This window comes from Colossoma macropomum, unplaced genomic scaffold (assembly GCF_904425465.1).
Source record: "Colossoma macropomum unplaced genomic scaffold, Colossoma_macropomum, whole genome shotgun sequence".
Lineage (NCBI taxonomy): Eukaryota > Metazoa > Chordata > Actinopteri > Characiformes > Serrasalmidae > Colossoma > Colossoma macropomum.
In genome coordinates, this window is record NW_023494810.1 from 18,117,895 (window position 1) to 18,143,829 (window position 25,935).

Sequence of the window (25,935 nt, forward strand, 5' to 3'; positions counted from 1 at the left end):
ACCCTCTGTGCGTGGGTACTACTAGCCAATCCTTGCGCCGGCGGGAGGATCCTACCAGCCAATCAAAGCGCAGAATGGGCGGGCCGCGTCGGAAAACCAGAACATCAGCAAGTTATAAATAACAATGAAAAGCTGAAAGTTTTGCGCGAAGTGAGAACTTCAAAGTAAAACTCAGCAGCCAAACGCGAGTTTTGTTACGCAAATTAAATAAAATATAATTGAAACAACTTCCCAAGTTGTTGTTTTAACGGAAAATCAGATTCGTACGTTTTAAGCTTTTTATCTTATATTTTCATTTAGATTAAATAAAATCTTAAGCTCTGATGTGAAGGTGGAGAGTGATATCTCAGTGGAATAAGAGGAGCGCTCACAACAACCAAGGGATGAAAATATCGCACAGGCTTTTAAGGTTAGTTTCTTCATGATTTTAATGTGCTAATTGATTATTTTGGCCATTCTAGTTGATGAATTCTTAACATTTTCAATCGATAAATCCATTATGATGGCGATGTATTAATTATGTCTTTTGGAAATAAATAATTAGTTTCTTAGTTTCTAAAAAGCTGTATACTTTTAGGACAGTTAGGAGACCTTAATAGCAAAATGAGGTAAGCTTGACTTTAAATATTGATATTAATTTATATGATACATTTAAATTCTGAAATTATCACTTTTTGCTTTGATGTTTAAACCTTAATTTACATTCTTTAAAGAATGTAAATTAATTGCCTATATATAAAGTTTAATTGTTTTTAATTGTTGTTATTTTAAGTATAACTGAAGTAATAACAAAATAAACCTATCTATATTTTCTAAATACATCAAAAGTGGCTGATGTGCTTTCCCTAAAAACAATGAATGAAGTAAGCAAACGTTTAGGCTATTAGCTTGCTGTTAAGATGTATTATCCTCATTATTTATTAGGCTTTATGACTCCATCTTACCTATTGTGAATATATGTGCCAAATGGAAGAGGATTAATAATAGATTAATAACCGTGCTATTCTGCGCTTCATTAGAGCATTTCTGCTTGGCTCTGTACTTTGCATAATGGAAACCATCCCCATTACTTCATGGTGATAGAATCTGCCAATACGACACTTTCAGCCTTAAATAAATCAAATGAGAAAGACATCTTTAGTGTCTTTCTTTAAGTAGAGAATTCACACACTGTGTTTCCTAATCTGCAGTTGAATTCTGTGAAGCAGTGAAAATCCTAAGAGGGTTCGAAAACATGGCTGAACTGCAGAGTGGAAATGGCAGAATGGACCTAAATGAATCAAAATCCTCTTCAGTGAAAAACGTCATCATACCTGCAGACTCTACTGAATCGTCGACAGTGAAGTGCATCGGTGAGACCAGCAAGCAGTACATGTCTGTTGAAACTGATTCTAATGGAAGCTTCCAGCAAACTCTCTGGCCCATATCCTGCATTTTTCTTGTTGTGACCAAGCAGGGTGTCAAGCTAAACCAGAACCAATCCAGCAAAAACTAGCTTAAACCAGCATGGTATTCATATGGCATTCATGTAGTTTCCATATAGGGACCATACAGACTAGGAAGTGAATGATATGTTTTGAAATGAGCAATTTATTGCATGCTACATCAGACTCTTTTATTTTTAGTTTCTTTCATGATATGGGCCCTTTAAAGGAATCAACCAGCGTTTTTCAACCTAACAGCAATTTATCAGTTACCACAGACAGTAATTTCAACACAATTTTCCTGCGTTGAACAAAAAGCTTGAAACACACTTGCCATTGGGCAGCTGCTGAATTCTGTCCATAAACTCTTACGTAAAACACACTTCACTTTCATGAATTCTTCAGTCAAAGCTATTATTGAATTAAGCTATAAATTAAACAAATTCCATTGTTTCAGAGATGTAACCTTTAAGTAAGAGGGAAAAAAAGATAGATTAGTTACCAACGCAGTGGTGTGAGCCAAGACAAATTATTGTAACACATCCACAAGATGTGCTGAACAATCCTTGACAGCAACCATTTCTGCCATCTGTTGAAGATAAACAACTGTTGCTGTGACCTTGTTGTGCAAAAGCATGAGTAATCAAAGCAGGTCATACCTCAACAGTTAGCTTCCTTTAACACTACATAGACAACGCTGACTGCAATCTTATTCAAAAATGTCTCATCTATTGTAGCTGTTTTTGAACAAATCCTTCACAACCCACAGCGTTAATTACTTATTAATAATTTAAAATCTTAATCAGGTCATCTAATGATAACATTTAGGTTACAGGGACTTGCCAAAATGAAAAATTGCTACATCTGTTGCAAACATGTTTACTCGCATCCTAAAGCACACAGCTGTAGTAATGTAGTGGTCTAGTGTTTAGAGTGAAATTTTCTGGTTTAAAGACTAGGAAAACCTTCTTTTGCTGATGTATCTTGAAGGTAGGAGAAACCTTTAAAAAACTAACTGCTTTGGGATGAATTTGGGGGCAAGTGGTTTGGAAAAGTTTTTTTCTGTTAGCTGGTGAATACAGAAGAAATGTAGATAGCTAACATTATTGCTATAGGAAGCATCTTATTGCAGCGGTATAACTTGTGCATCTGTCTTCAATAGATTACTGAAATGACAGAAAATTAGCAAGATGACTGGCTATACTTTTCTCTTGCAGAAAGGGTAAAAATATGTCTCTAGCACCCATCGGTGGCTAGGCTATCAGCTAGCAGTCCCAATGGTTGTATGAAATGTTTACAAGCACGCTGGGTATTGTAGTGAGAGAGCGGTAGTAAACAAAAACATGAAAGTGATTTAAAAAAAAAAGCAAATTCTGCTGAGGAGAATAATCATGTGCTACAGAATACCATATTTCATGACAAATAACACTTTGAATTCTAGTTTTAGGGTAGAATGTGCCTTTAATAATGCTAGTGCGTGGAGTGACATGCTTTGAGAGCAAATTATGTTGTGTTATTAATTGAAAATAATTTTTGTATAGGGGCATTAATTGCTTTGCGCTGTGGCCCATAAGATCCTAGTTACGCCACTGCTCAGAGAGTGTAAATAATGCTGCACACACATAAACAAGAGTAAAATGAAGTATTCATTTAGTAGGTTTTCAGTCCTTTTCTATATACAGTGAAATGTGTTCAGATTATTGTTTGTGGTAATCGACTGTTGCAGCACACAGAGATTAAGTTGAAAAGGTTTCTGGAATACTCCTTTAAATTTCTATTAATGTTGTGATTTCTCTCCCTGAGGGTTATCAGTTAGTGAGTGTGACAGAACTAGAGTTAATGACAGCGAGCTGTCTCCAACCGACGATGCCTCTACTGCAGAAAACTCACGGCTTCTTCAGCCACAGCCTGCTTCTAAACTTCTTGCTTTGGGTAAATCATCAAGTCTTTGGTTCAGACAGTTGTGTTTAAGTCTGATCAACAGTTTGGAGCTAATAAAGGTGCATTTGCTTTCCTCACAGATTTAGCTTTGCAAAGTGCAGAGGTTCCAGTAGAGAGGCTGTTGGTGAGGGATGCAGGCAGTTTGGTGTGTGATGCTCTACCCATCTGTACTCAGATACCTCCATCCATACACATCTCAGCTTCACTCTGCACCACATGCAGTTTTCACCCACATCATAACACCACCTCCACTGCTTCAAAGAGTGAACACGGCCTGAAAACTGCTAAAGCTAACCACCAAGAGTCGGCTGGAGACGGTGAGATCTGCCATTGATCTAAATTCATCACTTTGGTTTCATTGTTGTAGTAGGCCTATGTAGCCCAGAGAATTTTTTAATCCATATCCAAACGGATCTGAGCCAGGTAATGCAGAGCTGAAGAATTTGATCACCTGGCTCATGTATGTTATACATTGATGATGAAGGGGAATTCTGTCAATTTTCTAGAGAAACATACCCAGTCAGAACTGTTGCCAATGGTGACAGGAACCTGACATCTGAAGAGTTTACTGCCTCAAAATGTTACCTCACAGAAATCCATTATTTGAAGTGGTCACAAAAATGGTGCCTGATGCCTAAAACATTGTTTTGTGATAGTTTTGAGATCTGGCTTTAGCATAGGCTTTAGCCTAAAGTAGATTTCTTGAGCAGCCCCCGGCCAAAATGTATGTGTTGTACTGGTCACTTTGGATAGCAAATTTAATGGCTCCAGGTTCATAGCACCACCACTGTAAAGAGAAGAGCTCCTCTGCCATGCAATATTTAATATCAAGCCACTCTGAATGGCTTTGTTTCTCGGCAGTTTAATTAGCTAAAATTGTGAAAAATTGGTGGAATTCCCCTTTGACTCCATTTATCTTCCCTTCTTGTAGACCTGTGTGCATCCCTTGTGCTGGCCTGTCTGTTTTGTCGGGGTGAGGAGTGTGTATCTGCCGCAGCAGATGTGCTGCAGCAGTGTGTGAGCTTTCTGTGTGCTAAACTGTGCTGCTGTGACCCTGCTTCTCTGGAGCCTGTTCTGGAGGTGTTTCCCAGCTGTGACCCGGCTGGATGCCTTGACCCACACTGCTGCCTCTGTGGAGAATGCTCAGTGTGTGAACTCTGTCTTCATGCTACAGAGTGTCTGGAGTTAGGCATGGAGGTTTCCCAGCTTCTCTTTCACTGAAACACTTGTCACACTCTCCTGCATGTACAATCATACAAATAAAAGAACCTGTACTGTGAGAATTATTTTTTATTCCACCAAGAACTCCTATAAAGCATCTAAAAGAGCTCTTAATGATTCTTCACTGTGCCTTTTAAAAAATATTAGGTTCTTTGTAGATCTTTCAATGGTTCTACATGAATCACTAACTGGTTCTTCAAACAAAACCATAGGTTCTTCAGCTTCAGATAACCAGACTAAACAATCACTGAATTCTCAATAATTATTTTCTTCAATCTTCAAGATCAAAACGTGGCTACTGTATGGTAACCCTATAAAGACCACAGATTTACACATTTTATTTACTTGGTTTTCCTGTGATTACAAGTTCCTTTTATTTGTTTTTGTGTGTCTAACCCTGCAGAGTTTAGCTCCAACCCTAATCAAACACACTTGTTCCAGGTGATGAAGGCCTTCAGGACCATCTGAATTTTAGAGTCAGGCGTGTTGGTTCTGAACTCTGGTAGATCTCCAAGACCAGGGCTGTGCTCAAAACAACATACTAGTACTATATATACTAAACTAATGCATAGTATTGTATTTCAGACCGCTAGAGTTGAGGCCGAGTCAAGACCGAGACTAGGACACTTCGAGTCCGAGTCAAGACCAAGGCCGTGAGCGGCCAAGACCAAGACAAGACAGAGACCAGAATAAGAATTTAGCAGAAGATAATATTACATGGCCACAGGCCTGTTGTAGGGAGAAGTTAATAATGTTACACGGCTACATAACATAATGAAAATAGCTAAAAATACAACAGAAATAGCCAAAGATGAATGACAATTAATGATGTTCTATCAACAGATTTGTAAACAATGTAAAGAGCAGTGAATTTCAGCCTTCAGCAACATTATACTTTTAATGTTGGTAATATTTTCTGATAAGGGGTTCTACCTTAAATGATGCCTGATCCAGAATGTAACTGCAGTAACTGTTGCACGGTTTAAGCTGGAACGTTGGAAAAAAATTATTTAAGCTATCAAAATATCCTACCTACAGTTTTATGTAGGGCTCTGCCTATAAATATGCGCTAGGGTCAGACATTTTGAAAAGTAGAAAAATTCGTCAGAACATCAGTTATTGCTGACCCTTATATAGCCTATTATATAGCTAAACCGTATAAATAACTTTCGTTACTAAGTTAAGAGTTATAAATATAATAACTGAAAGTGTCGTATGCGCACTACAGGTAATATAATAAAGCCATTTGTCTTTGTTATTACTCATTTTAAACGTAGATTGAAACTTTTAGTTCCGTTTGTCTTGCAGCTCAGGTTGCTTTTGTCTGTATCTTACCAGCGCGTCTGCGCGGGCGCATCAGAGGCGCAGCGCGAGGAGCGGCGCAGAGCGGAGAGTTTAGTACACAGAGAAAGGACTTACTGATATCGACTCGGCTGACATCGGCTGACATCAACTGATATCGACTCGGCTGATATTTGACAACAATTATCGAGTCTACCTTACCCCGAGACTGAGACAAGACCGAATCCCAATGAGGTCAAGGACGAGACAGTTAGTTTATGGTCTTGAGAACAAGACCCTGAGTACTACAACGGCCTTCTAATGGTGATGTTCTATTTTTGACGTACTATTGGTAGTATGGTAGTATGCCGTTTTGGACGCAGCTCAGGATTGGACAACCCTGTATAAGTGAATTTATGAGAGGTCATGGTTAGGGTCATGCGGTCACCCAAGGAACTGACAACTAACAGAGCCGGTTAATGGGGAGCCTGGCCACTTCCTATTTCCTCCGTTATGTTAAAAACATGATTGCAAAACGCCAGAGGGTGCCCTCGCGAGCCCTCAATGAATGGGGCCGAAAAGTGGTCTGCCCCGGGAAAGTAAATCTTCGCCCAGATTTAAAATGCTGGTTTCTGGAAAGTCTCTCAGTGACAGGTGGCAAAAGCTCCTCCACAAAATCAGTCCATGTGTCAGCATGTGCACGTCCTGTTTGCTTATAAGCCAGTGGGGTTGTCCAGTCTGAGTAAAATGTGATATCCCCCCAGAGAGGCAAGGAAGTGTTTCAGTGCACAAGGTAATGCAAGAAGTTTTAAGTAGTTTTGTGTACCGACTGCATATGCTGAGCCCACACCCTGGTTATCATCCTAACCTTGTGAGTGGTACCCCAGCACACTAGCAAAACATCTGTAGTGATGACTTTTCTGGCTACACTCTTAAAACATATGCATTAAAAAACACATATGTCTCTAACTAGACACATAAGTGTGCTCAGTTGAAGATGACACATTTTGTGGTACTTTTAACACAAAATGTGTTTAAATATTCCTGTACCCAGTTATGGATAGCACATTTGGGGTTACTTTTAACATAAAATGTATTAAAACAGAAAGCAATGTGACACAAAAAGTGTTAAAATGGGTAACAACACTTACCGGACAGCATCTATTGGCACACCTGTCATCAGAAAAGTTTTCAGGGACATAATGGATCTATGTTGAGGGAAGCAACTCAACATTGGAAATCCCTCATATACAAACAGCCCAGTGGAACCATTGGATGCCATTGGATCCAGGAGTCTGAGGCACACACCATATTTTAACATGGTCTCTGTACTCTTTCTGCTGCTATGCAAACTGTGTCTGAGGCCAGCCCTAAGAAAGAGGAGTCTGGACTCTCTTCTTCCAGTTTATCAGGAAGCCTAATGCTGTCAGATGTTCTAGGTGCAGTCTAGCGTGTTGAAGTGCTTCCTAGGGCTACCAAAAGCCAATCTTGTGAGTAAACAGCCATATGCATTCTTCTTTGTCTGAATTGTGTGATTGTTATCTCTGTGCATTTCACAAAAAGGTGTCCGACTCTGCACAAACTGCTCTCCATTATGGAGGATGATGGCCACCCGCTGCACACCATCATCATGGCCAGGAGGAGCATGTTTAGTGGCAGGTTGCTGCCACAGAGCGGCTGAACGGCCAGATTCAGGAGATCCTTTGTCCCTCGAGCCATCAGGCTCTTCAGCTCTTCCCAGGGGGGCCAGAAGAGAAGAGGGAAGAGGAGAGATGAGGACTGAATCTGAATCTCATGTTAAATCATAGGTTTTATCTCATGCTAAAATCTTTAGGTTTCATTTTATCCATCTGCACATATGAACACCTTACTGTACATATTGCACTTTCTGTAGCCCTATCACGTATCTTATATGCTGTTACCTGTACATATCTGCACATATTTATTCAGTAATGTCATTATATCCAGTGCATCCTGGTACAGTCATCATTGCACTACCACTTTCATCTCGGGTTATAGACATTATTCCAGATTGTCGTATTTTTCTATTTGTATATATGCCTGTGGATAGGATTTTTTATATTTATTCTTCCTGTTATATTGTTTACACCCTTATTACTATTACTGTTCTGTGTTGTGTGACTGCTACTGGCTGCTAAATTTCCTTCGGGATCAATAAAGTACCTACCTACCTACCTACCCACCTACCCACCCACCCACTTTTCTATCCGCTGCCGTGCCACTGTTTGGCAAGGCAGGCCTGGTCCTGGATTTCTGCAAAGCTGCTTTGTGACAACAGCAGGAGTGCTCCTCTTTTCCTCACAATGCCTTTTCATGGTGGCCACTGCTGGGCCAAACAGGCCTTTGGGATCCACATGCATGTTGTTGCTTCTGGACAAGCTATCATGCTCATTCCTGAGCAACCATCAGGGGTGTTAGTGCCTTGTAGCATGTCAGTCCTTTCTTTCTGAGACAGGTCTTGCCATTCTCGCTAATGGCCACACTTGTGGTTTGTGGTCTTGGTTAAGTGCACATTTACCTTATTTTTGTATTTAGCAGAAGTGTGCAAGCACTCATTAAGAACACAAGCAGGTGGATATGTATCTTGGCTTTGTGGGACAGCTGAACAGAAGTTCTTGTGGGTTTAAACTTTCTCAAAAGGTGACCCCCACTGCATGTCGTGTATGAGTGGTTTGGAGAAAAACATCAGCTCCATTATCTGCGGTCAGTGAGGCTGATCATTAGCACTTCATCATCATCATCTTCATCATTTATTATTTATATTCATGTATTATTTATTTTTAAAGGTGCTACAAGACAGGAGTCCACCCACTGTAAGACAGCTTTCCTGCCATCTCTTAAGCTACACATTCACCAGCCATTGCAGCATTCACCAAATCAGAAAAAGGCAAAACACATAAAGAAAAAAAAACAAAGTTGAAGAACACTGAACCATCTTCATTCAATTATAAATCAAAAAAAAAATGAGAATATATACTATTTTAAGAATTGAAGAATACATTTAAAAAAATCCTTGTTACTTGCCCAACAGAAGACAGAAAGAGACTGCAGCAAAGCAAGAGTTTTAATGTACTTTAAGGTTAACTGCATGAACATATTCCAAATTAGTTCAAGACACAGTTGTGTCTGTTCATGGTGCATTGGTCTGCATTATTTAATAAAAAGATTGTACAAACTGCATAACTAAAACAATAACTAAAATAGAGCACTAACAGCCTTAGGAGATCATTTAGCCATGAAAAACCAGAGTAAGATACATGCATTAGTACCTGCTACTGGTAAACTACCACTGTAGATAAAATTGTGCCTTAGCCCTTTAGAAAGAAAGAAAAAACATAAAGTAATACAAATATCAGGGTAGGGTTCAGGTCTATGCAGATCAGGACAATACAAATCCATGTGGGCATTACTAAAAATATTCTACAGTTTTAAATAATATATTCATCTTTTTTATTTATTTGTAGAATGAAGAAAATGAGTTAAAGACATTAAAATCTCTGTATACACATTTGTACATTTTCTATAAACTTTTTTTCCCTTTATAAACACAGCCTATACCGATTAAAGGTAAAGGCACAAATACGGGTATCTTCAGAAAGGGGGAGCTTGGCTCTAAACTTCATAAATTTCTTAATTTCTTGCAGAAAGTTTCAATAATCAAATTACAGTGATCTCTACTGATACAAACACTCTAGGTGGAGGTAGTTCTACAGTAGTTACTACTGAAAAGCCATCTGTGACACAAGAAATACCAGATTTTTAATGTAAAAACTGTTGCTATGTTATGTAAAGAATGCGGGAGAATAGCAAAGTTTTAGCGATGTGTAAACAGCATATATCTACACAATCCCCTGGAAGTTATTAGTTAAGAACATAAGAATGTAATGTAAATGTAATAAAATCGTGCGTGATCTAAACAAGTTTTTAACATTTCTGTCATACAAGCTTTCGCATTATTAGTACTGTTACCAGTAACATTATAAACTATTTGGTTTCATAACCTCCCTTTAGTTTATATATATATATATATATATATATATATATATATATATATATATATATATATATATATATATATATATATATACACACACACACACACACAATGAGTTTATGGAGCGGTATCCACTCTTCCCCCTTTTTCCCAGCCATCTTACTAAAGACAGACAAACAAAATAAAAATGGACGTGCATTCACATTCAATATTCAATATTTACATTCTTTTTCCTCACTATGTTATATAAAAGTGAATTAATGAACTTTAGCTGAGACATTTTAGCTGATCTTTGGTTTTTTTTTTTTTAGTTCATACAAGTGGCTGTGATACCTTATTGCTTAGGAGAACATTATGAGTGAGTTCATTCTGCAGTGAACCCCATATCATATCACCAAGATAGAGGAAGCTCATAAAAAGCAGAAGGAACGTTGTGCATTTCATCAGAGTGGGGGTAAATAAATCAGCACCCTCTGCTAAAAAATTGGAGCTACTTTAAACACTCAGTGTCTGAAGCTGTTAGTCCAAAGCTATCAGACTTCAACTCTAGTTAAGTTCAACCGTACGCTAGTTATAACATGGTTTTTACTAAGTTAAGCTTTATACTTTACACATGACTACATCAAAACAGGTTACACCACACTAACTATCTTTGATATTAAGCTTCTTAGCTACTAAAAAAATTCCATCTACCCCATGAAATTACACCAATTTTTGAAATCTTCTGCCTAATTAAATCATTAAGATGTAAACAAAGTCATTCAGTGTGTTTTGATGGTAAATGCATCCATTCTAAGGAACCTTAAAAGTCAAAATTGTTGACATTATTGGCACCTGATGTCTGAAGAGTTTAATGTCTCATTGTTTTACAATAGTTTTGAGAGAAGGTTTTGGCCTAAATGTATTTTTAAAGCCATTCATGCATGGTGTTGAACAGCAAAATAGTATGAACATTTTTCTTCAGATTTAGCAGTATTTTAACATTACATATAAAACTCAGAAGACATATAGGTTTATTGGTTTTTCCATTTACATCGTTGACATCATGACCCCTGGTTCCTATCACCACCACTGTAAATAAATTGAGTTGGTAGGGTTCTCTACAAGGCATCATTTCACATCAAAACTCTGAAACACTGTTTACATCTTAAAGACGGAACTATGCAGAAGTTTTCGGTGGAATTCCCCTTTAATGTCTAATGTTTGCCTCAGTAAACACTTATATGACTAGCCTACGTTTGAACATACATGTGTTTGTGCAAATGGCTCCTGGAGGGTTAATATTCTACCTCATTTAACACACCTCATTCATCTCGACTCATTATGATGTAACCATGCCCTCAAATGCATCCAGCTGTTGAGGGTTGGACAGGCTTTACAGAACACTGGCAAAGATTCCATTCAATCTCATGAGAAATGGTGGCACACAACTTAGTTTTTGTAAAAATAGCTAAATTCAATGATTTGTAATTAAGGGACTGAAATAGTTATATTGCTACATACATGCTACAAGCACTCACTCGCATTAAATTTATTTTGGTGAGGTTGACAATCATAATTACCACTGGCAACCTCACTAAAATATCTCCAACAAGTATGACAGTTAAGTTGTTTTGGCAGTAATTGGCTACAATTTGAGTAGCTTGTGTTGTATAACAATAATAATAATAATAACAATAATAATAATAATAATAATAATAGTGAGCTTACTTTCATGCAGTGGCAATTACATCAAATCAAATCACATTTATTGTCACATCACATTAACACAGGAGTGAAGGTGAGTGAAATATTAGGTGCATAGCCACCTTGTAGCCCTAAGAGTTAGCCCTAAGAGTGTTAGCTTGTATATAGCAATTTTGGTATTTGGACTATTTATTGACCTCGTAATTTAGAGGACCCTGTTACAAAATGTATGACAAAACTGTTTTTTTTTTAGTCACAACAGGGTCAACAGGGGTGATTTTTGAAAATGATCTTCATTTTTCCCATAAAGTAAAACAGGCTAAACCCAGAGTTGCTTAACTGGGCATGGCACCAAAGTCCTCAGAAGCCATCATGAACTGAATTTGATGTGTTAAAGGAGGAAAACACCATGGCCTTCCAGAACCTGAGTGTAAAACCCCAGCTTTAATCTTGTCACAAGTCCTCCTCCATGTTGAGGCTGCTGCGTCGGCTGCTGGTTTTGGATGCTCCTGGAGAGTTTGAGTTGATCAGGGAGTCGGGGGCCGTCCCATGGGATAGAGTGCACTCTTCCATTAGCATGTCCCCCAGACTTACGTCTGGGTAAAGGCTTGAACCTGCAGGCTCATCGAGCTCTGAAAAACTTAGAGTGCCCATGTCCAGTGGAGCGGCCAGGGCCAGGCCGGGAGATGCAGATGGGGGTGGGGACAGGAAGGAGGAAGTCTGACCCACAGCTCCATCCAGGCCCAGTTGTGAGTGTGAGTGAGGCTCTCCCACGCTGGCCTGGGGTGGCGGCTGGAGAAACGGAGAGTCTGAACTGATGCCAGAGGAAGAGGACAGATTGGAAGACAGGCCATGTAGTTGGGCCTGCATCTCCAACTCCTGTTGACACACATATTAGATTTAATACAATGTTAAAATGCAATGTCATATATATATATATATATATATATATATATATATATATGCAGTGACACTGACATAGTAGTGGCATATTAGTGTGTGTTGTGTTGATATGAGTGCATCAGACACACTGGTGCTGCTGGAGTATTTAAACAACTCAGTGTCTCTCCTGGACTGAGAATAGTCCACCAACGAAAAATATCCAGCCAACACTGTCCTGTGAGCAGTATCCTGTGACCACTGATAAAGAACTAGAGAATGACTGACACAAAATGTGCAGCAACATGTGACCTACCGTCTCTGACTTTACATTTACAAGGTGGATCAACAAGGTAAGTGTGTCCAACAGAGTGAACAGTGAATGGACACAGTGTTTAAAAACTCCAGCAATGCTGTTGTGTCTGATCAATTCGTACCAGTACCACACACTAACATGCCACCACCACTTCAGTGTCACTGTCTGGTCTCTCTGGTGGTCCTGTGGGGGTCATGAACATTGAAGAAAAGGGGAGCTGATAAAAAAGACAATGACTGTAGAAACAAGAATGTGGTTTTAATGTTATGGCTGATTAGTATATATACAGTAACATGCAAAAGCACCTCAACATGTTATTTAAAACCATTTACATTGGTAATAAGTGTTTTTTGTGCTTGTAAATACAAAACACCAAAAAAAAAAAAAAAGGCTTACCACATTTCTCTTTCTCTCTCTCTCTTTTTTTTATTTGTTTATATATTTACTTATATGTGAATTACAGTTAAAACTTTAGCTATTTTTGCAAATAACTGATATCTTGTAAGCTAATCTGAAGAATCTCAAGGACACCCCCAGCCATGGTTTTAAATTCCATCAACAACACGTTTGATCTCACATAATGCCAAACCAGGTCTGGATAACTACAATCAATACTGAGCTTTCTTGAGGAGAGGTTTGGAAACTGTTAAATGAACACATCAATGTACATAAAATCACTACTTACTGCAATAATATTTTTTGTATTTATTGTAATATTAGTGTTTTTCAGCACAAATATACCTTTGCTGTCCAAATAAATTGCTTTTTACATTTTTTTTGCACAATCCTGTATATATTACTGTATGTAATACATATATCACATATGTATCATACACATCTAACTATATCTATATGTAATAAAAAATTTATAAGCCTAATCCTAACCTCTTAACCACAGGAATCAAAAAGAAATGGTTATAAAACATGGATCTTTTTGTAAGTCTTGTTTGTTGGTGGGTTTTACTAAAGTCAAGACAAAGCAATGGTCTGTTAATGTTCAGAAATAAGAGATGAATATTACATGCCAAATGCAATACAACAGTAATGTTTTGGACAAACATAAAAATGTATAATTAAAAGATATTACAACTATTATTATTAATATCATTCTAGAAATATTTTATTATTTACTCATTTTGATTTTTATTATTATTAATTTTAATACATGATCACAGCAGAAAGGCATGTTATTTGCCAGGCTGCATTAAGACTCATTATGTCATAATATCTGTGATCATCAACTTACTACTCTTTGTCGGCGGCATGAGTAAGCCTAAATTATGCTAGCTCTGGATCCAGTTTACCCAGAGCATAAAAGGGGGATATAAATTTAAGCCAGGTATTAAAATTATACCAAAAACACTCTTACCATCACTATTGTTATCTGCCTTTGGAGAACTCTCCCTAAAAGCTCATCCTGAGAACTAAACACCATTTTTTTTTAAATAGTGCTATACCTTCTAAGTTAACTAATCAGCCACAGTTCACTACTAAGTTTGATATACAGTCAATCGACTGCATTTCTTTATTTCTCTATTTATGTATTTACTTTTGTTGTTTATATATTTATTTATTCATGCATTATAGTTAAAACTAGCTATTTCTGCAAATAGAAGTTTTCAATTATAGAAGTCGTCAGTCTCTGTATAAGTACTCTGGATATTGTGTTATTCTGTTCATTGTATTTTCTTTTTAGTGCATCAATTATGTACTGAAGAGCAAAGGGACATACGACACAGATGTCAAAAAAACTGTCTGTGTAGGCACACTTTGGAATTTGTAAAGGAGATTGTAAGAAGGTGGATTTTAAACTCAGCACAGCTTAAAATTTGATGCAGCATCTGAAAAGCTTAAGTGCATAAGGTGTTCGTAAGACAGTACCTGAATGCGTAGCAGCAGAGTCTGGTTTGCATGCTCCAATTTCTTCTGCTTCATCTCAATCTCTTTGGCTCTCTGCTGCTCTTTCTGAAGTTTCCTTATGTAGTCCACAGATGCCTTCAGAATGGTCCCCTTATTCCATCGCATCTCCCTGCAAACACAAACACATACAGAGTGAACACATCCAAGAGCACTACACGGCATGTATGTGTGAAAAAGTTTGAAACTGTAAAAAATTAAAAACTCACGGGTCATTCGATTTTGGTATAAGCGCTCCCAACTCCTTTATTCTGTCATTTATATTAAACCTTCTCCTCCTTTCAACTGAGCAAAGAAAAGCACAGTTTTGCATGATTGTGTATTGCATTTGTAATATGTATCAATAAAATCACTATACAACTAATTTGTCCATATTGTGCAGCACTAGTACACATAGATGCCACAGCATGTATTCTGTGACTAGGTGAAATGAACTCACTGAGATTATGGTTGTCTTTCTTCTGTCTCTCCTTCAGCAGAGCCTTGGTCTCTGCATCTACGGGGGAAAATATTTCTAATATGATGCATAATTACAGACCAAGTATTATGATTTATTTATGCATGGGATGGGCATTATGATGATAGGTTACGATGCTTTTCTGAGTATATCATGGGTATTGTCAGTAAACTGAACTGCACAGAGAGCTATTGGATTGGATGGCAGCCCCTCATGTCATTGACTTGCTTTATTCATTTGTTTAAATCAGTTGTTTGATTTTTCCTTCTGTTACAACTTAAATAGTTTCTTTTTGCAAATACTGCATTAGAAAATAACTGGACTGATGTTTCTATAGCCATTTTTCCAAACCTATTTAAAAACTTAGAAAAACTAATCATACTAATAATAAAACAATTATACATAATAAAAACAACTCAGAAAAGCTGATATGTATCATGTACTGTGAAAATGTCTTCAAGTATCATCAATTTACATTTTTTGCTTGCACACAGGTATTCAAAAATAAATGACTGATGACAATTTTTTTTTTCCTGAGTGTTAAAAACTTACCGGTTAATTCTGTTTTGATTTTGGGCAGATCTGCAGGGCATGAGTTGCTGACAGTGATGGTGGGGGCTGCCACACCAGGACTGGCGTAGACATCCAGCAGGTTGCCTGGTAGCTGGAACAACAGAAAGCATAAATATACTGCAGCGCTATGGAGTAACAAAACTAAGGGATCACACACAGTTTATTTTTTTTTTAGAATATATCTGACAGAGGGAAATCACAGTTATCTCAAAAGATTACTGTGGAGAAGGGGGCGTGGCCAAGTGTCGAATGCAGGACGGAGAAGCCGGTCGGGCTGAACCAGCAGGCTAAGTAGCTGATGATGTTCACCTGTGCCTTGTTTCTGCCAGCCTACTATAGTCATCTCTTCCCTCAGTAGGTGGCACAGCCCAGAGAGAGAAGGAGACCCGTGAAGGTGTGAGAGCCGAGCTAAGCTGAACTGAGCTGAACTGAACTAGAAAGCAAGAAAGAAAGAAAGAAAGGACTGAAAAGTCCCAGCGAGCTTCTTGTCTTAATTTGTCTGTGGGCTGAAAAGCCGAGTGGTTTTTGCGTTGTGTATAAATAACAAAAAGCTCTCCGTCTTCACACCTGCCCCCGGCGTCCTTCCTCCACCCATCATTAAAGTTGTTACAATTACTTTACCTGGACCCTCAACTTTTCATCCTTATTTCTTTCTAGAGGTGACAACAGAGAGCATCCAGACCAGCTTTCTCTCTGTCCAGTAGAGTAACTGCACAATCTTGGACTTCAGTACCAGTACAGCTGAATACGGCTGAGGAAATCTCTACCCACTATAAACACCTTCTAACAAAAGCACTGCATCTGCAAGGCCGCCAGCAAGTTGGACAACCACTCCCATCCCTCTTACGGACTCTTCACCATCCTGCTGTCCGGGAGAAGGTACCAGAGCGTCTATTTCATCACCATGAGACTGCAACAGCTTGTTCCTTGAGGCAGTCAAATTACTACACGCTCTGATCCCCCCAACATCAACATTGCCTAATCTAGACCCTTTCCAACACCCAAACTAATGTGGGCTTTTTCCAACACCTGGACTAATCTGCACCTGCACACCTGCACTGTTATGCCAGTTATCCAATCAGCCAATCATGCGGCAGCAGTGCACTGTACAAAATCATGTACATACATGCCAGCAGCTTCAGGTAATGTTCACATCAACCCTCAGAATGGGGAGAAATTGTGATCTCAGTGTGATTTTGACAGAGGCATGATCATTGGTACCAGAAGGGCTGGTTTGAGTATTTCTAGAACTGCTGATCTTCTGGGATTTTCATGCACAACAGTCTCTAGAGTTTACTCAGAATGGTGCAACAACCAGTGACCAGCAGTTCTGCAGATGGAAACACCTTGTTCATGAGAGAGGTCAAGAGAATGGCCAGATGGGTTCAAGCTGACAGAAAGGCTACAGTAACTAAGATAGCCACTTTGTACAATTGTAGAAAAGCATCTCAGAATGCATAACATGTCAAACCTTGAGGCATATGGGCTACAATAGCAGAAGACCATGTCAGGTTCCATTCCTATCAGCCAAGAACAGAAATCTGAGGCTGCAGTGGGCACAGGCTCAACAAATATAGACAGCTGAATACTAGAAAAAAGTAGCCTGGTCTGATAAATTTCACTTTCTGCTAAGGGACACAAATGGTAGGGTCAAAATTTGGCACAAATAGCATGAATCCATGGGTTGATCCTGCCTTGTCAACAGCCCAGACTGGTGGAGGTGGTGTAATGGTGTGGGGAATGTTTTCTCGGCTCTTAGCCTGTTAATACCAGTCAGTCATTGCTTGAATGCCACAAGCTATTTGAGTATGGTTGCTGACCACGTGCATCCCTTCATGGCCACAATTTACCCATACTCCAATGGCTACTTTCAGCATGAAAATGCACCAGTCACAAAGGAAACGTTATCTCAAACTGGTTCCATGAACTTGACAAGGAGTTCAGTGTTCTTCAGGGGCCTTCCCAGTAGCCAGATCTGAATCCAATAGAACACCTTTAGGTAGAAAAGGACATTCACAGCATGAAACTGTACGTGAAAAATCTGAAGGAACTATATAATGCAATCATGTCAACTTGGACCAGAATCTCAAAGGAATGTTTCCAACATCTTGTGGAATCCATGCAATGATTGGACCAGACTTGGACCAGAATCTCAAAGGAAATGTGGATGTTTTGAGAGCAAAGGGAGACCCTAGCAAGTATTAGTACTGTGTTAAAAATTATTTTCCTTTCATTCATAAAGGGCGGAAAACTACAGAGACCCTATTTTGCACATTTGCTTGGCCTGCTCTAATTGATCCAACTAATGTTTTGGACACTTCAGGACAATGCAGAAAAATGAGTTGGCTGAGGAATTTTTTACAGTGTCGCAGTTCTCAGTTTTTATTCTAATTCGGTGTGAATAGGCCTCTACTCTTATCTGGAAAATAAATCTCTCTAAGACAATATTCACACAATACTGGAAAGGCACTATAATTTTCCTGAGCCAAAATCACCCACTGACTGGGACATGATCACATTTTGCTGTTCTACATTCTTTTCCTTCCTGTTGCTGTAAACTCAAATGCTCTAAACCTGAAAGTGAAAGAAAAAGGTGTTCCCTTTTCCACTCATTTAGCTGGTCTTGTTGACTCAACAAAGTTTCTTCTTTTTAGTTTTAATTTAGTTTCCTTTTCACCCTAATATATAAATAACATATATAAATATCTAACTTCTAAGATCTAAGATCTAAACAACTTACTGTATTTGGGAGCTGTAAGCCGGAGTCTATAAATGACATAATATCATCGTTGAAGCTGGATTCAAGGCTAATGATGTCATCAATTACATCATCAATCTAAGGAAAAATAAACAAGATACAAGAAAAAAGTCATACTTTTGTTACATCAAAGAAACAGGAGAAGTTGCATTTTTGCTGCTGCAGGAACAATGCAGTGAGTTTGAAGAGAGAATGCTTCTCTTTTTCAGACAAGTGTAGCAATCATTAAGATTGCTGTGTGTGTACAGCACACTGGGACACAGGGTGGCCAAGACAAGTAATGTCTTCATTGACTTCACTGAAGCTTAATAAATTCTTAACAAATAGCAATCAGCAAAAAGGGAATTCTATAGATATTTTAAAATTACATTAGGAGTATTCTGATGAAAAGTTCTCCTTTCTAGAGAAAATTACAGAGTCAGAATCATTTACAATAGTGGAGATAGGAACCAGGCATCCAAAGTAATTAGTGCCTCTAGATGTTATTATATGAAATGGCTTCAGACATGCTGCCATGAGGCCTAAGACATTTATGCTAGTTCTGAAAGAGGATTTTGGTCTAAAACGTATTTTTAAAATCCATTCATGGCATGGAGATATATGTAGGCTGTTATAAAGCATATTAGCACTCAAAGAAAACCTGTTTTATCATCAATAACATTTCATATAAAAACTAAGACCATACATGCATGCTTACTGGTCAGTTTTTATACCACAAACCCAGTTTCAAAGAAGTTGGGACAGGAGCACTTACCACTGCATTGGCAACAACTTTCCTTTCCACTACACCTAATAATCATTTGGGAACCAAAGACACCGACTGATCGAGTTTTGATAGTGAAATTTATTGCCATTTTTTGGTTATGTATGTCTTCAGCCGTGCAACTGTACAGGACTTTTGTTGTCGTATTTTGTGCTAAGTAAGAAACATTTTCAATGGGAGACAGATCTGGACTACAGGCAAGCCAGTCTAGCACCCACACTCTCTGATGCAGATGTGGCCTGGTGTTGTCATGTTAAAATAAGCATGGGTGTATCTGAAATGACTGCACCTAAAAGGCAGCATACGTTGCTCCAAAATGTGTTCAGTGCTTTCACAGATGTGTTAGTTACCCACTAGTACCCCCTAGCACCATGACAGACCCTGGCTTTTGAAACGCTGGTAACAAGCTGGATCATGAACCCTTAAAGATTGACTCATCATAACACAATGCACATTTTCACTGTTCATCAGTCCATTTCAGATCAGCTTCAGCCGAGCCATTATTTATTGACAACAGCTTGTCTAATAATCTATCACAGAAACATGCCGGTTTTTAATGGAGCACTGTCTGACGAAACGAAGGTCCCGGACATTAATTTGTGGGGTTCTGCCTTGTCCTTTATGCACAGAGATTTCTCTGGATTCCCTGAAACTTTTGATTGTACAGAAGAGGGTAAAACACCTAAAATCCTTCCAATCCCTAACTAAGGGATGTTATTTTTAAACTGTTTTAAATTATTTTAGGCAAAGAGGCGAACTTTGACCTATCCTTGCTCATAAAGGACTAGGCCTTTCCTTTCATATCCAAGCATGAATTCTGAACATTTTACAATCATTCTAGTCTTAAGCTGCCTTGTCCCAACTTTTTTGCAATGTGTTGTAGGCATCAATTTCACACTAAACATATATTTACAAAAAACAATAAAGTTGATAAGGTAAAACATCACATATCTCGTCTTTGTGCTGTTTTAATTCAAATAGAGATCGAAGTAGATCAAATAGAGATCAAAGTAGATAAACCAATGCTTTCTTTTTATTTGCATTTTACCTATGTCTACTTTTTTGAAATTGGGTTTGTTAATAAAGTTGCTATACTTTCATTGTAGATCGTAACCTCTGGTTCAACATCCTATCAAATGTAGATAACTGTGAGTCAGTAAGTTTCTCAACAAAATGCATCATTTCAAGCATAGGCTGTCTATTAGAAATAATCAACTGCACTTTAGTGTAATTATCAAAATTATGGTGATCTCAAAATTAGGGTATTTTTCAAACAGCTCCTCTATGCTCCCTAGAGCAGTCAATCTTAGTCCCATGCACTTTTTTTGTCTTTTCCTTACTAATACATCTGACTCATTAAGGGCAGGGAAATTACCCGATGAGTTGAATCACATGGGTCAGAGTGACATAATCAGCTAATTGTTACTTTGCCGTTACTATACATTATTATTGTTTACAGATTGCTTATTGGCCTAAATCTATCATTTTCATGATCTATATAGTTCAGGGTACTACTGACACCAAATATATTCAGAATATAACAATCGTCATATTGCACATCTTTATAGGTTTTGTGTATACTATTACCTCCTCTTTGTTGGAGCCGAGGTTGAGCAGAGCCATTGGGCTGTTAGGGGCACTGCTGGTGGACGGAGCCACCTCAGGAGCAGAGCTAGACTGATGCACCGGGGAGATAGACAGCGTCTGAGAGGCTACTTTAGTACCCAGCGTGGTGGATAAGTACTGCTTCACCTGTTGTCGCTGAGCCTGCTGGATATGGTACTTGGTTGGGTTCTCCAAATGAGTTTGAACCTAGAGTGAAGGAAAAAAAAATGTGTTAAATCAATATTCTGCCACCAAAAACATGGAAATAGTTGATAGTATAATATAGATTGAATAGTGGAGATAGTGTGAACGTTTAATGGTAAAAACCCTTCCATCTGTTAACTTAATCCCTCAAACTGCAGGTGTAGTATTCACTTATTAATAGGGGTGTAAATCTGTGACCTCACTGATTAAAATTCTTTAGGAAACAAAGTTTTAGAATGGCTAATGGAGTGCATTATGTATTCTCAAATTTTACTACCATTCTATATTATTATTTTGGTACAATTAAAATTATTTTAAAAATTACACTGAATATACAAATGAAACACAAACATGAGTAGAATACAGACAATGAAAACAATTTTTACGCTTGAAAACAGCCCACAAATTTTTCACTTTTACAGCATTTTTCACTATTATTATTATCTTTTCAAACAGATTCAAACGTTCCAAAATGCAGCTGAATTTCCACTTCAGATACAGGCACCATGATGCACGTTTATACTGTGATGCATCTTTGGTAAACTTAAGCCTTATTTTTCAGTAAGTTCTATGAACTACTCAGTAACTACTAGACATGTCATCGGTATTGATGACTATAGGTTCTAGGCTGACATCAGCAGAAAATACTGAATCATATATCAGACAGAAAAAAAGAACAAATTTGACCCAGGCCTGAGCCTAAAATAGCACACACTCACATTGTGTGATGTCATATTGTTAGCTGTGTATTCTTCCTCTGGGGTAGTAGAGTGTTTGAGTGACCATGAGAGCCCACATTTGCTAATTTTAAGTAAAGTGCTTTAATTATAAATAGCTCCTCTAGTGCTACTCTGCTGTCCCTAATAAATACTATGAAAGGTATAGATATAACAGTGAGAACCCCAGGGCTGGGATTGGGAACTACCACTTTATGGGGTTAACATGATAAATTACACTGTTCGCCTGGTGAACAGCAAGAAAGAAAATCTGGCAAAAGTTTTAACTTTTTGCAGCCGAAACTGTCCACCTGTACAAGCGTAAACATACCTTCAGAACCTCCACGGGAACCTGTGCAGTTGGGGGCCGGGCGGCTGCGGGGGGCACAGTGACAGAAATGGCAGGGGTCGCATCAGTAGGGCGGAGCTGAGCTGCCTGCTGCTGCGCCTCACGCCGCTCCTGCTCCTGAGCCTGCTCCCGCATCAGCTGCTGCCGCAGCAACACACGTGACGTCATCGCTCTGCACACCTTCTCACGTTCAGCACAAAATAAGCCAAACCTTGATAGAGATACAGAGATAGAACTGACAGTGTAATATGCCATGATTAGTGTATAAATTACATCACAATATACTTTTACATACTTTTATTTAGTACATCGAACAACTGCATGGATCACAAAAAAGACCACTTATAGACAGCATGTAAACAAGAAGAGTGGACAGTAACTGCATAAAAAACAAACAGTTAAAAGTAGCTGACTGGATAGCAGAACAATATGATATCATATTATTTTATTAACTGAACCTTCCCTAATAGTTTATTTTTACAAACATTGAATGAATGCCTTTCTTAAATTTATCATTACTTCATACTTTATCCATTCCAACTTGTGATAAATATCGTATATCTTAAAAAAATGTGTTTAGTGACCTTTAACTATGTCAAATTAGAAGTTCACTAATATGTTTTCAGTGAATTGGAAGTTGTATCACAATACATATGTAAAAAAATATAACTGCAATTCTAATATTCTTCATTCTTCCAATATTTCCACTGTGCAGCCATACTGTAGTTATGACAGAAGTTACAGAAACTCTTGTACTGTACATACTGTGTATGTGGTTTACACTGAGGTCTTCTCAACTCCTAAAATGTCATCATTCTAATGAGATTCAACAAAAACATTAAAAGATGGGCTTAGATAAAATGCAAATATGTACATAATATGTTCTGCCAAGACAGTATGTGCTAAGAATATACAATATGTATTCAGATCATAGCCTTACCAGTCCAATAATTAAGGTAGTAAAGAATGTGGACATAGTCAGAGACTGATATTAGATTTTTGGTTTAAGTAATTACACAAAACTAGCTATCAAAACTCAACCAGTCAATGAAGAGTTAAGATGGAGACATACAATTTAGCTGAGTCACTAAACTCAGATTGATAAGTGCAAAAAGAAATCCAATACCCTGCCTGTCTACATCATGTGGAGGCAAACCTGTGCCTCATACACTTTATTTAACACAGGCGAAACTAATAAACCACTACAGTAAGACTGACCTACAGGCTTTAAATGAAAAACTACACCATATCTATGTTAATTCTGAGTGTCGACTTAACATTTTCAGATAGACTTGGTATTGATAACGCTACTGATTAAAGATGGAAAAGAAGGTGCGTTAACTTATTGTTTATTTTCAGGAACACAACACTGACTGAGTGGTTAAAAAACAGCCCAAAGGTACATCGAATAACTACTGACTCAGCGTTGTAGAAACCCATGGCATAATATTGATGCAGTGAGGACTGTTGAAACTTTCCATTACTCATTACCACAACACATCTGTGTTTTACACACTACATAGGCTAAGGGCTGCTGTCAACACATACCTATAACCCCCTTACTAACAGCAATTGAAGCATTCAGGTAACTTAATACAATGTTATCCACGGGATGTAGCTAGCTAACTAGCATGTTTTACTGTTGTAAACATTTATCTCTTTATTTATCCAATATCCCCAAAGCCAGCTGGGCTGGTTTATCATCGAATTGATGGGCCCAGTTCTAGTTTTAACCGGAACAAAATAAAGTTGCTCTTAACATGAAAGACTGAGCGTACACACACTTGTTAAACTCACGTTTGTTAAATTCTTAATAACCATTAAGCACAGTTACGCCACAAGCAACGATTAGCCATAGCTGACCTTTTCGGATGTACATAGAATTAGTAGTAACAGTAACAACAATATTACCACGACCATCAATATGTTTAGTATTTTCTGTATCGCTTTTTACATTAGTAAGACCTTCTGAAACGTCTGATTAGCGTTAACGCTAAAGTTAATCGGACTTACAGCCTATCCGCTAACGCAGCTAGCCGCTAACAAGCAGCAGGTAACTTTGCCTGTCGCACCACCAGCGCTCACAAATCTTACCCAAATTAAAGAACGATTATAATAATTGTAATTACTGGTAATTTAATTCTATTGGATCATGAGCAGTCCCTTGCCATTAGTCAGTTCCAGCCTGTCACTTGCTTACCTATATGCAGAAGTTAGAGTCGCACTTCAGGCGGCCGCGCTAGCATTAGCATTAGCCTCCGTCATTGCCACAAGTTTCCTTGTTTTGGCTGAAGGACGAAGCAGCTCAGTTTGGTGACAAAACTCTGCTTATAACCAGAATTTCACTTAGACAGCCGTTAAAATCTGAGATAAATTGCTATATACACTCCGTTCCATGTACTGAAGCACAATTTTGGTGCATTTGATTTGATTTTCGAATATTTCAGATGTTAATAATTTTACTCAGTCAAACTTAACCTATATGAGGAATAGAATCTAATTTTTTTCTCACTTCCACTTTTTGGGTTTAATTTCATTTTGTTCTGTTGGTTCAGGTCCTGTGACTTCTTTGTGGCTGCTCAAATCTCGTTTCAAAGGAGAAGTATACAGATTTTAAAAAATTCCACATAATTCGATTATCATGAGACACAGACATTAAGTATGAGGCGAAATGTTCCTTTCTAGAGAAACCTCCTGCGTCAGATTTCTTGAGAGTGGTGGTGACATGAATCAAGGCTTGCAACGTCAACAATACAAATATAACCTCTTACTGTCCAGAGAAGGTAGTGTTTTCTTTATATGACGATAATGTTGATAATCGTAAAATAGTGGTAAATCCAGAAAAAAACAACTTTTTTATTGGGTACTATTTTGCCTGAGAACGCCTTGCATGTACCTTTCCGTCATGGATGAAATTATGAAATACATTTTCGGCCAAAACTTTCTCAAAACTGTCCTATCATAATGTCTTAGACATCAGACAACCCATTCATAACCATTTCATGTAAAGGTTTTCAATGGAGGTAGCTTTCAGAGGCATTAAATGCTTCAGATTCTGACTTGGCAAATTTCTCTTGAATGGAGCATTTCACAAACCGAATGACTTTGTTTACATCTTTATGACTTAATTATGCAGAAATTTGGGAAAAAAACGATGGAATTACCCTTGAGCATTTTAGCCCAGAAGAGTCCTATATGAGAGAAAACAGCCTTAACCAACTTAAGTTTCTATGCTGATAGATGCTGGATGTACTAAGAAGTTCCCAATGCAGTTCTAAGGGAATCTCAGTACTTCCGAGTTTTACACGTGATTCTTTTTAGCTCCAGTTGTTTTATGACATCTACTTTTTTACTTCTACTTGAATCATTAATACATTGAAGGAAACCTTTAATGGAGAACAGTTTAGGCTTATCTACCCAACTCTGGGTAAATTGTGGCTTATTATTAAGCAAGAACTCTTGCCAAGAAAGAAAAGACAGCTGCTCAGCTGACACAGACAAACGACTGTACAGCCGCTATGAAACACTTTTCACGCGCTGAAAGGCAGAGTAGGTAATTGGAGCTTTGAATTATTTCTACCAACAGCAACAATTACATTAGTAATAGAACGAACAGAGGTTTTATACATATTAGTATGACAACAAGGGGCAGAATCTAGCGGGATTAAAATGCAATGCAGCTTTTTAAATGTAGTTAAACAGATTCAAGTAGAATGGGCTTTTGGTCACACTCCCACCATGTGATCTGCAGATTTTGACAGCTATCTGGCCATTCACCTTAAACATTAGGTGTCTCATGAAACTTTTTTCTTACTACAAGTGTTTTTCGA

The 25,935-nt window shown here is 38.1% G+C and overlaps 2 protein-coding genes across 4 annotated transcripts; one reads left to right on the plus strand and one right to left on the minus strand.

Moving 5' to 3' along the window:
- The first annotated feature begins 158 nt into the window (after window positions 1–158).
- si:dkey-245f22.3 (uncharacterized protein LOC492819 homolog) lies at window positions 159–4,707 on the plus strand. The gene is made up of 5 exons (XM_036559776.1): window positions 159–409; window positions 1,191–1,352; window positions 3,228–3,356; window positions 3,446–3,682; window positions 4,297–4,707. Exons 2-5 carry the CDS (start codon window positions 1,235–1,237, stop codon window positions 4,584–4,586), a joined length of 774 nt encoding a protein of 257 aa, XP_036415669.1. The 5' UTR covers window positions 159–409; window positions 1,191–1,234; the 3' UTR covers window positions 4,587–4,707.
- Window positions 4,708–10,066: 5,359 nt separating this feature from the next.
- On the minus strand, window positions 10,067–24,414 carry tfe3b (transcription factor binding to IGHM enhancer 3b). Of its 3 annotated transcripts, XM_036559095.1 has the most exons (10): window positions 24,306–24,382; window positions 22,871–22,921; window positions 22,088–22,316; window positions 20,819–21,043; window positions 18,451–18,546; window positions 15,690–15,801; window positions 15,120–15,176; window positions 14,890–14,965; window positions 14,645–14,792; window positions 10,067–12,447 (listed from the first exon to the last, which is right to left on the minus strand). In XM_036559095.1, the coding sequence occupies exons 3-10, from the start codon at window positions 22,271–22,273 to the stop codon at window positions 12,022–12,024; spliced, it is 1,326 nt and encodes a 441-aa protein (XP_036414988.1). In that variant the 5' UTR covers window positions 22,274–22,316; window positions 22,871–22,921; window positions 24,306–24,382; the 3' UTR covers window positions 10,067–12,021. The 3 variants fall into 3 exon arrangements, with proteins under 3 accessions (XP_036414988.1, XP_036414987.1, XP_036414989.1); XM_036559094.1 differs by lacking the exon at window positions 22,871–22,921 and having other exon boundaries at window positions 24,306–24,414; XM_036559096.1 differs by lacking the exon at window positions 22,871–22,921 and having other exon boundaries at window positions 22,088–22,340; window positions 24,306–24,368.
- Between the last annotated feature and the right edge of the window lie 1,521 nt (window positions 24,415–25,935).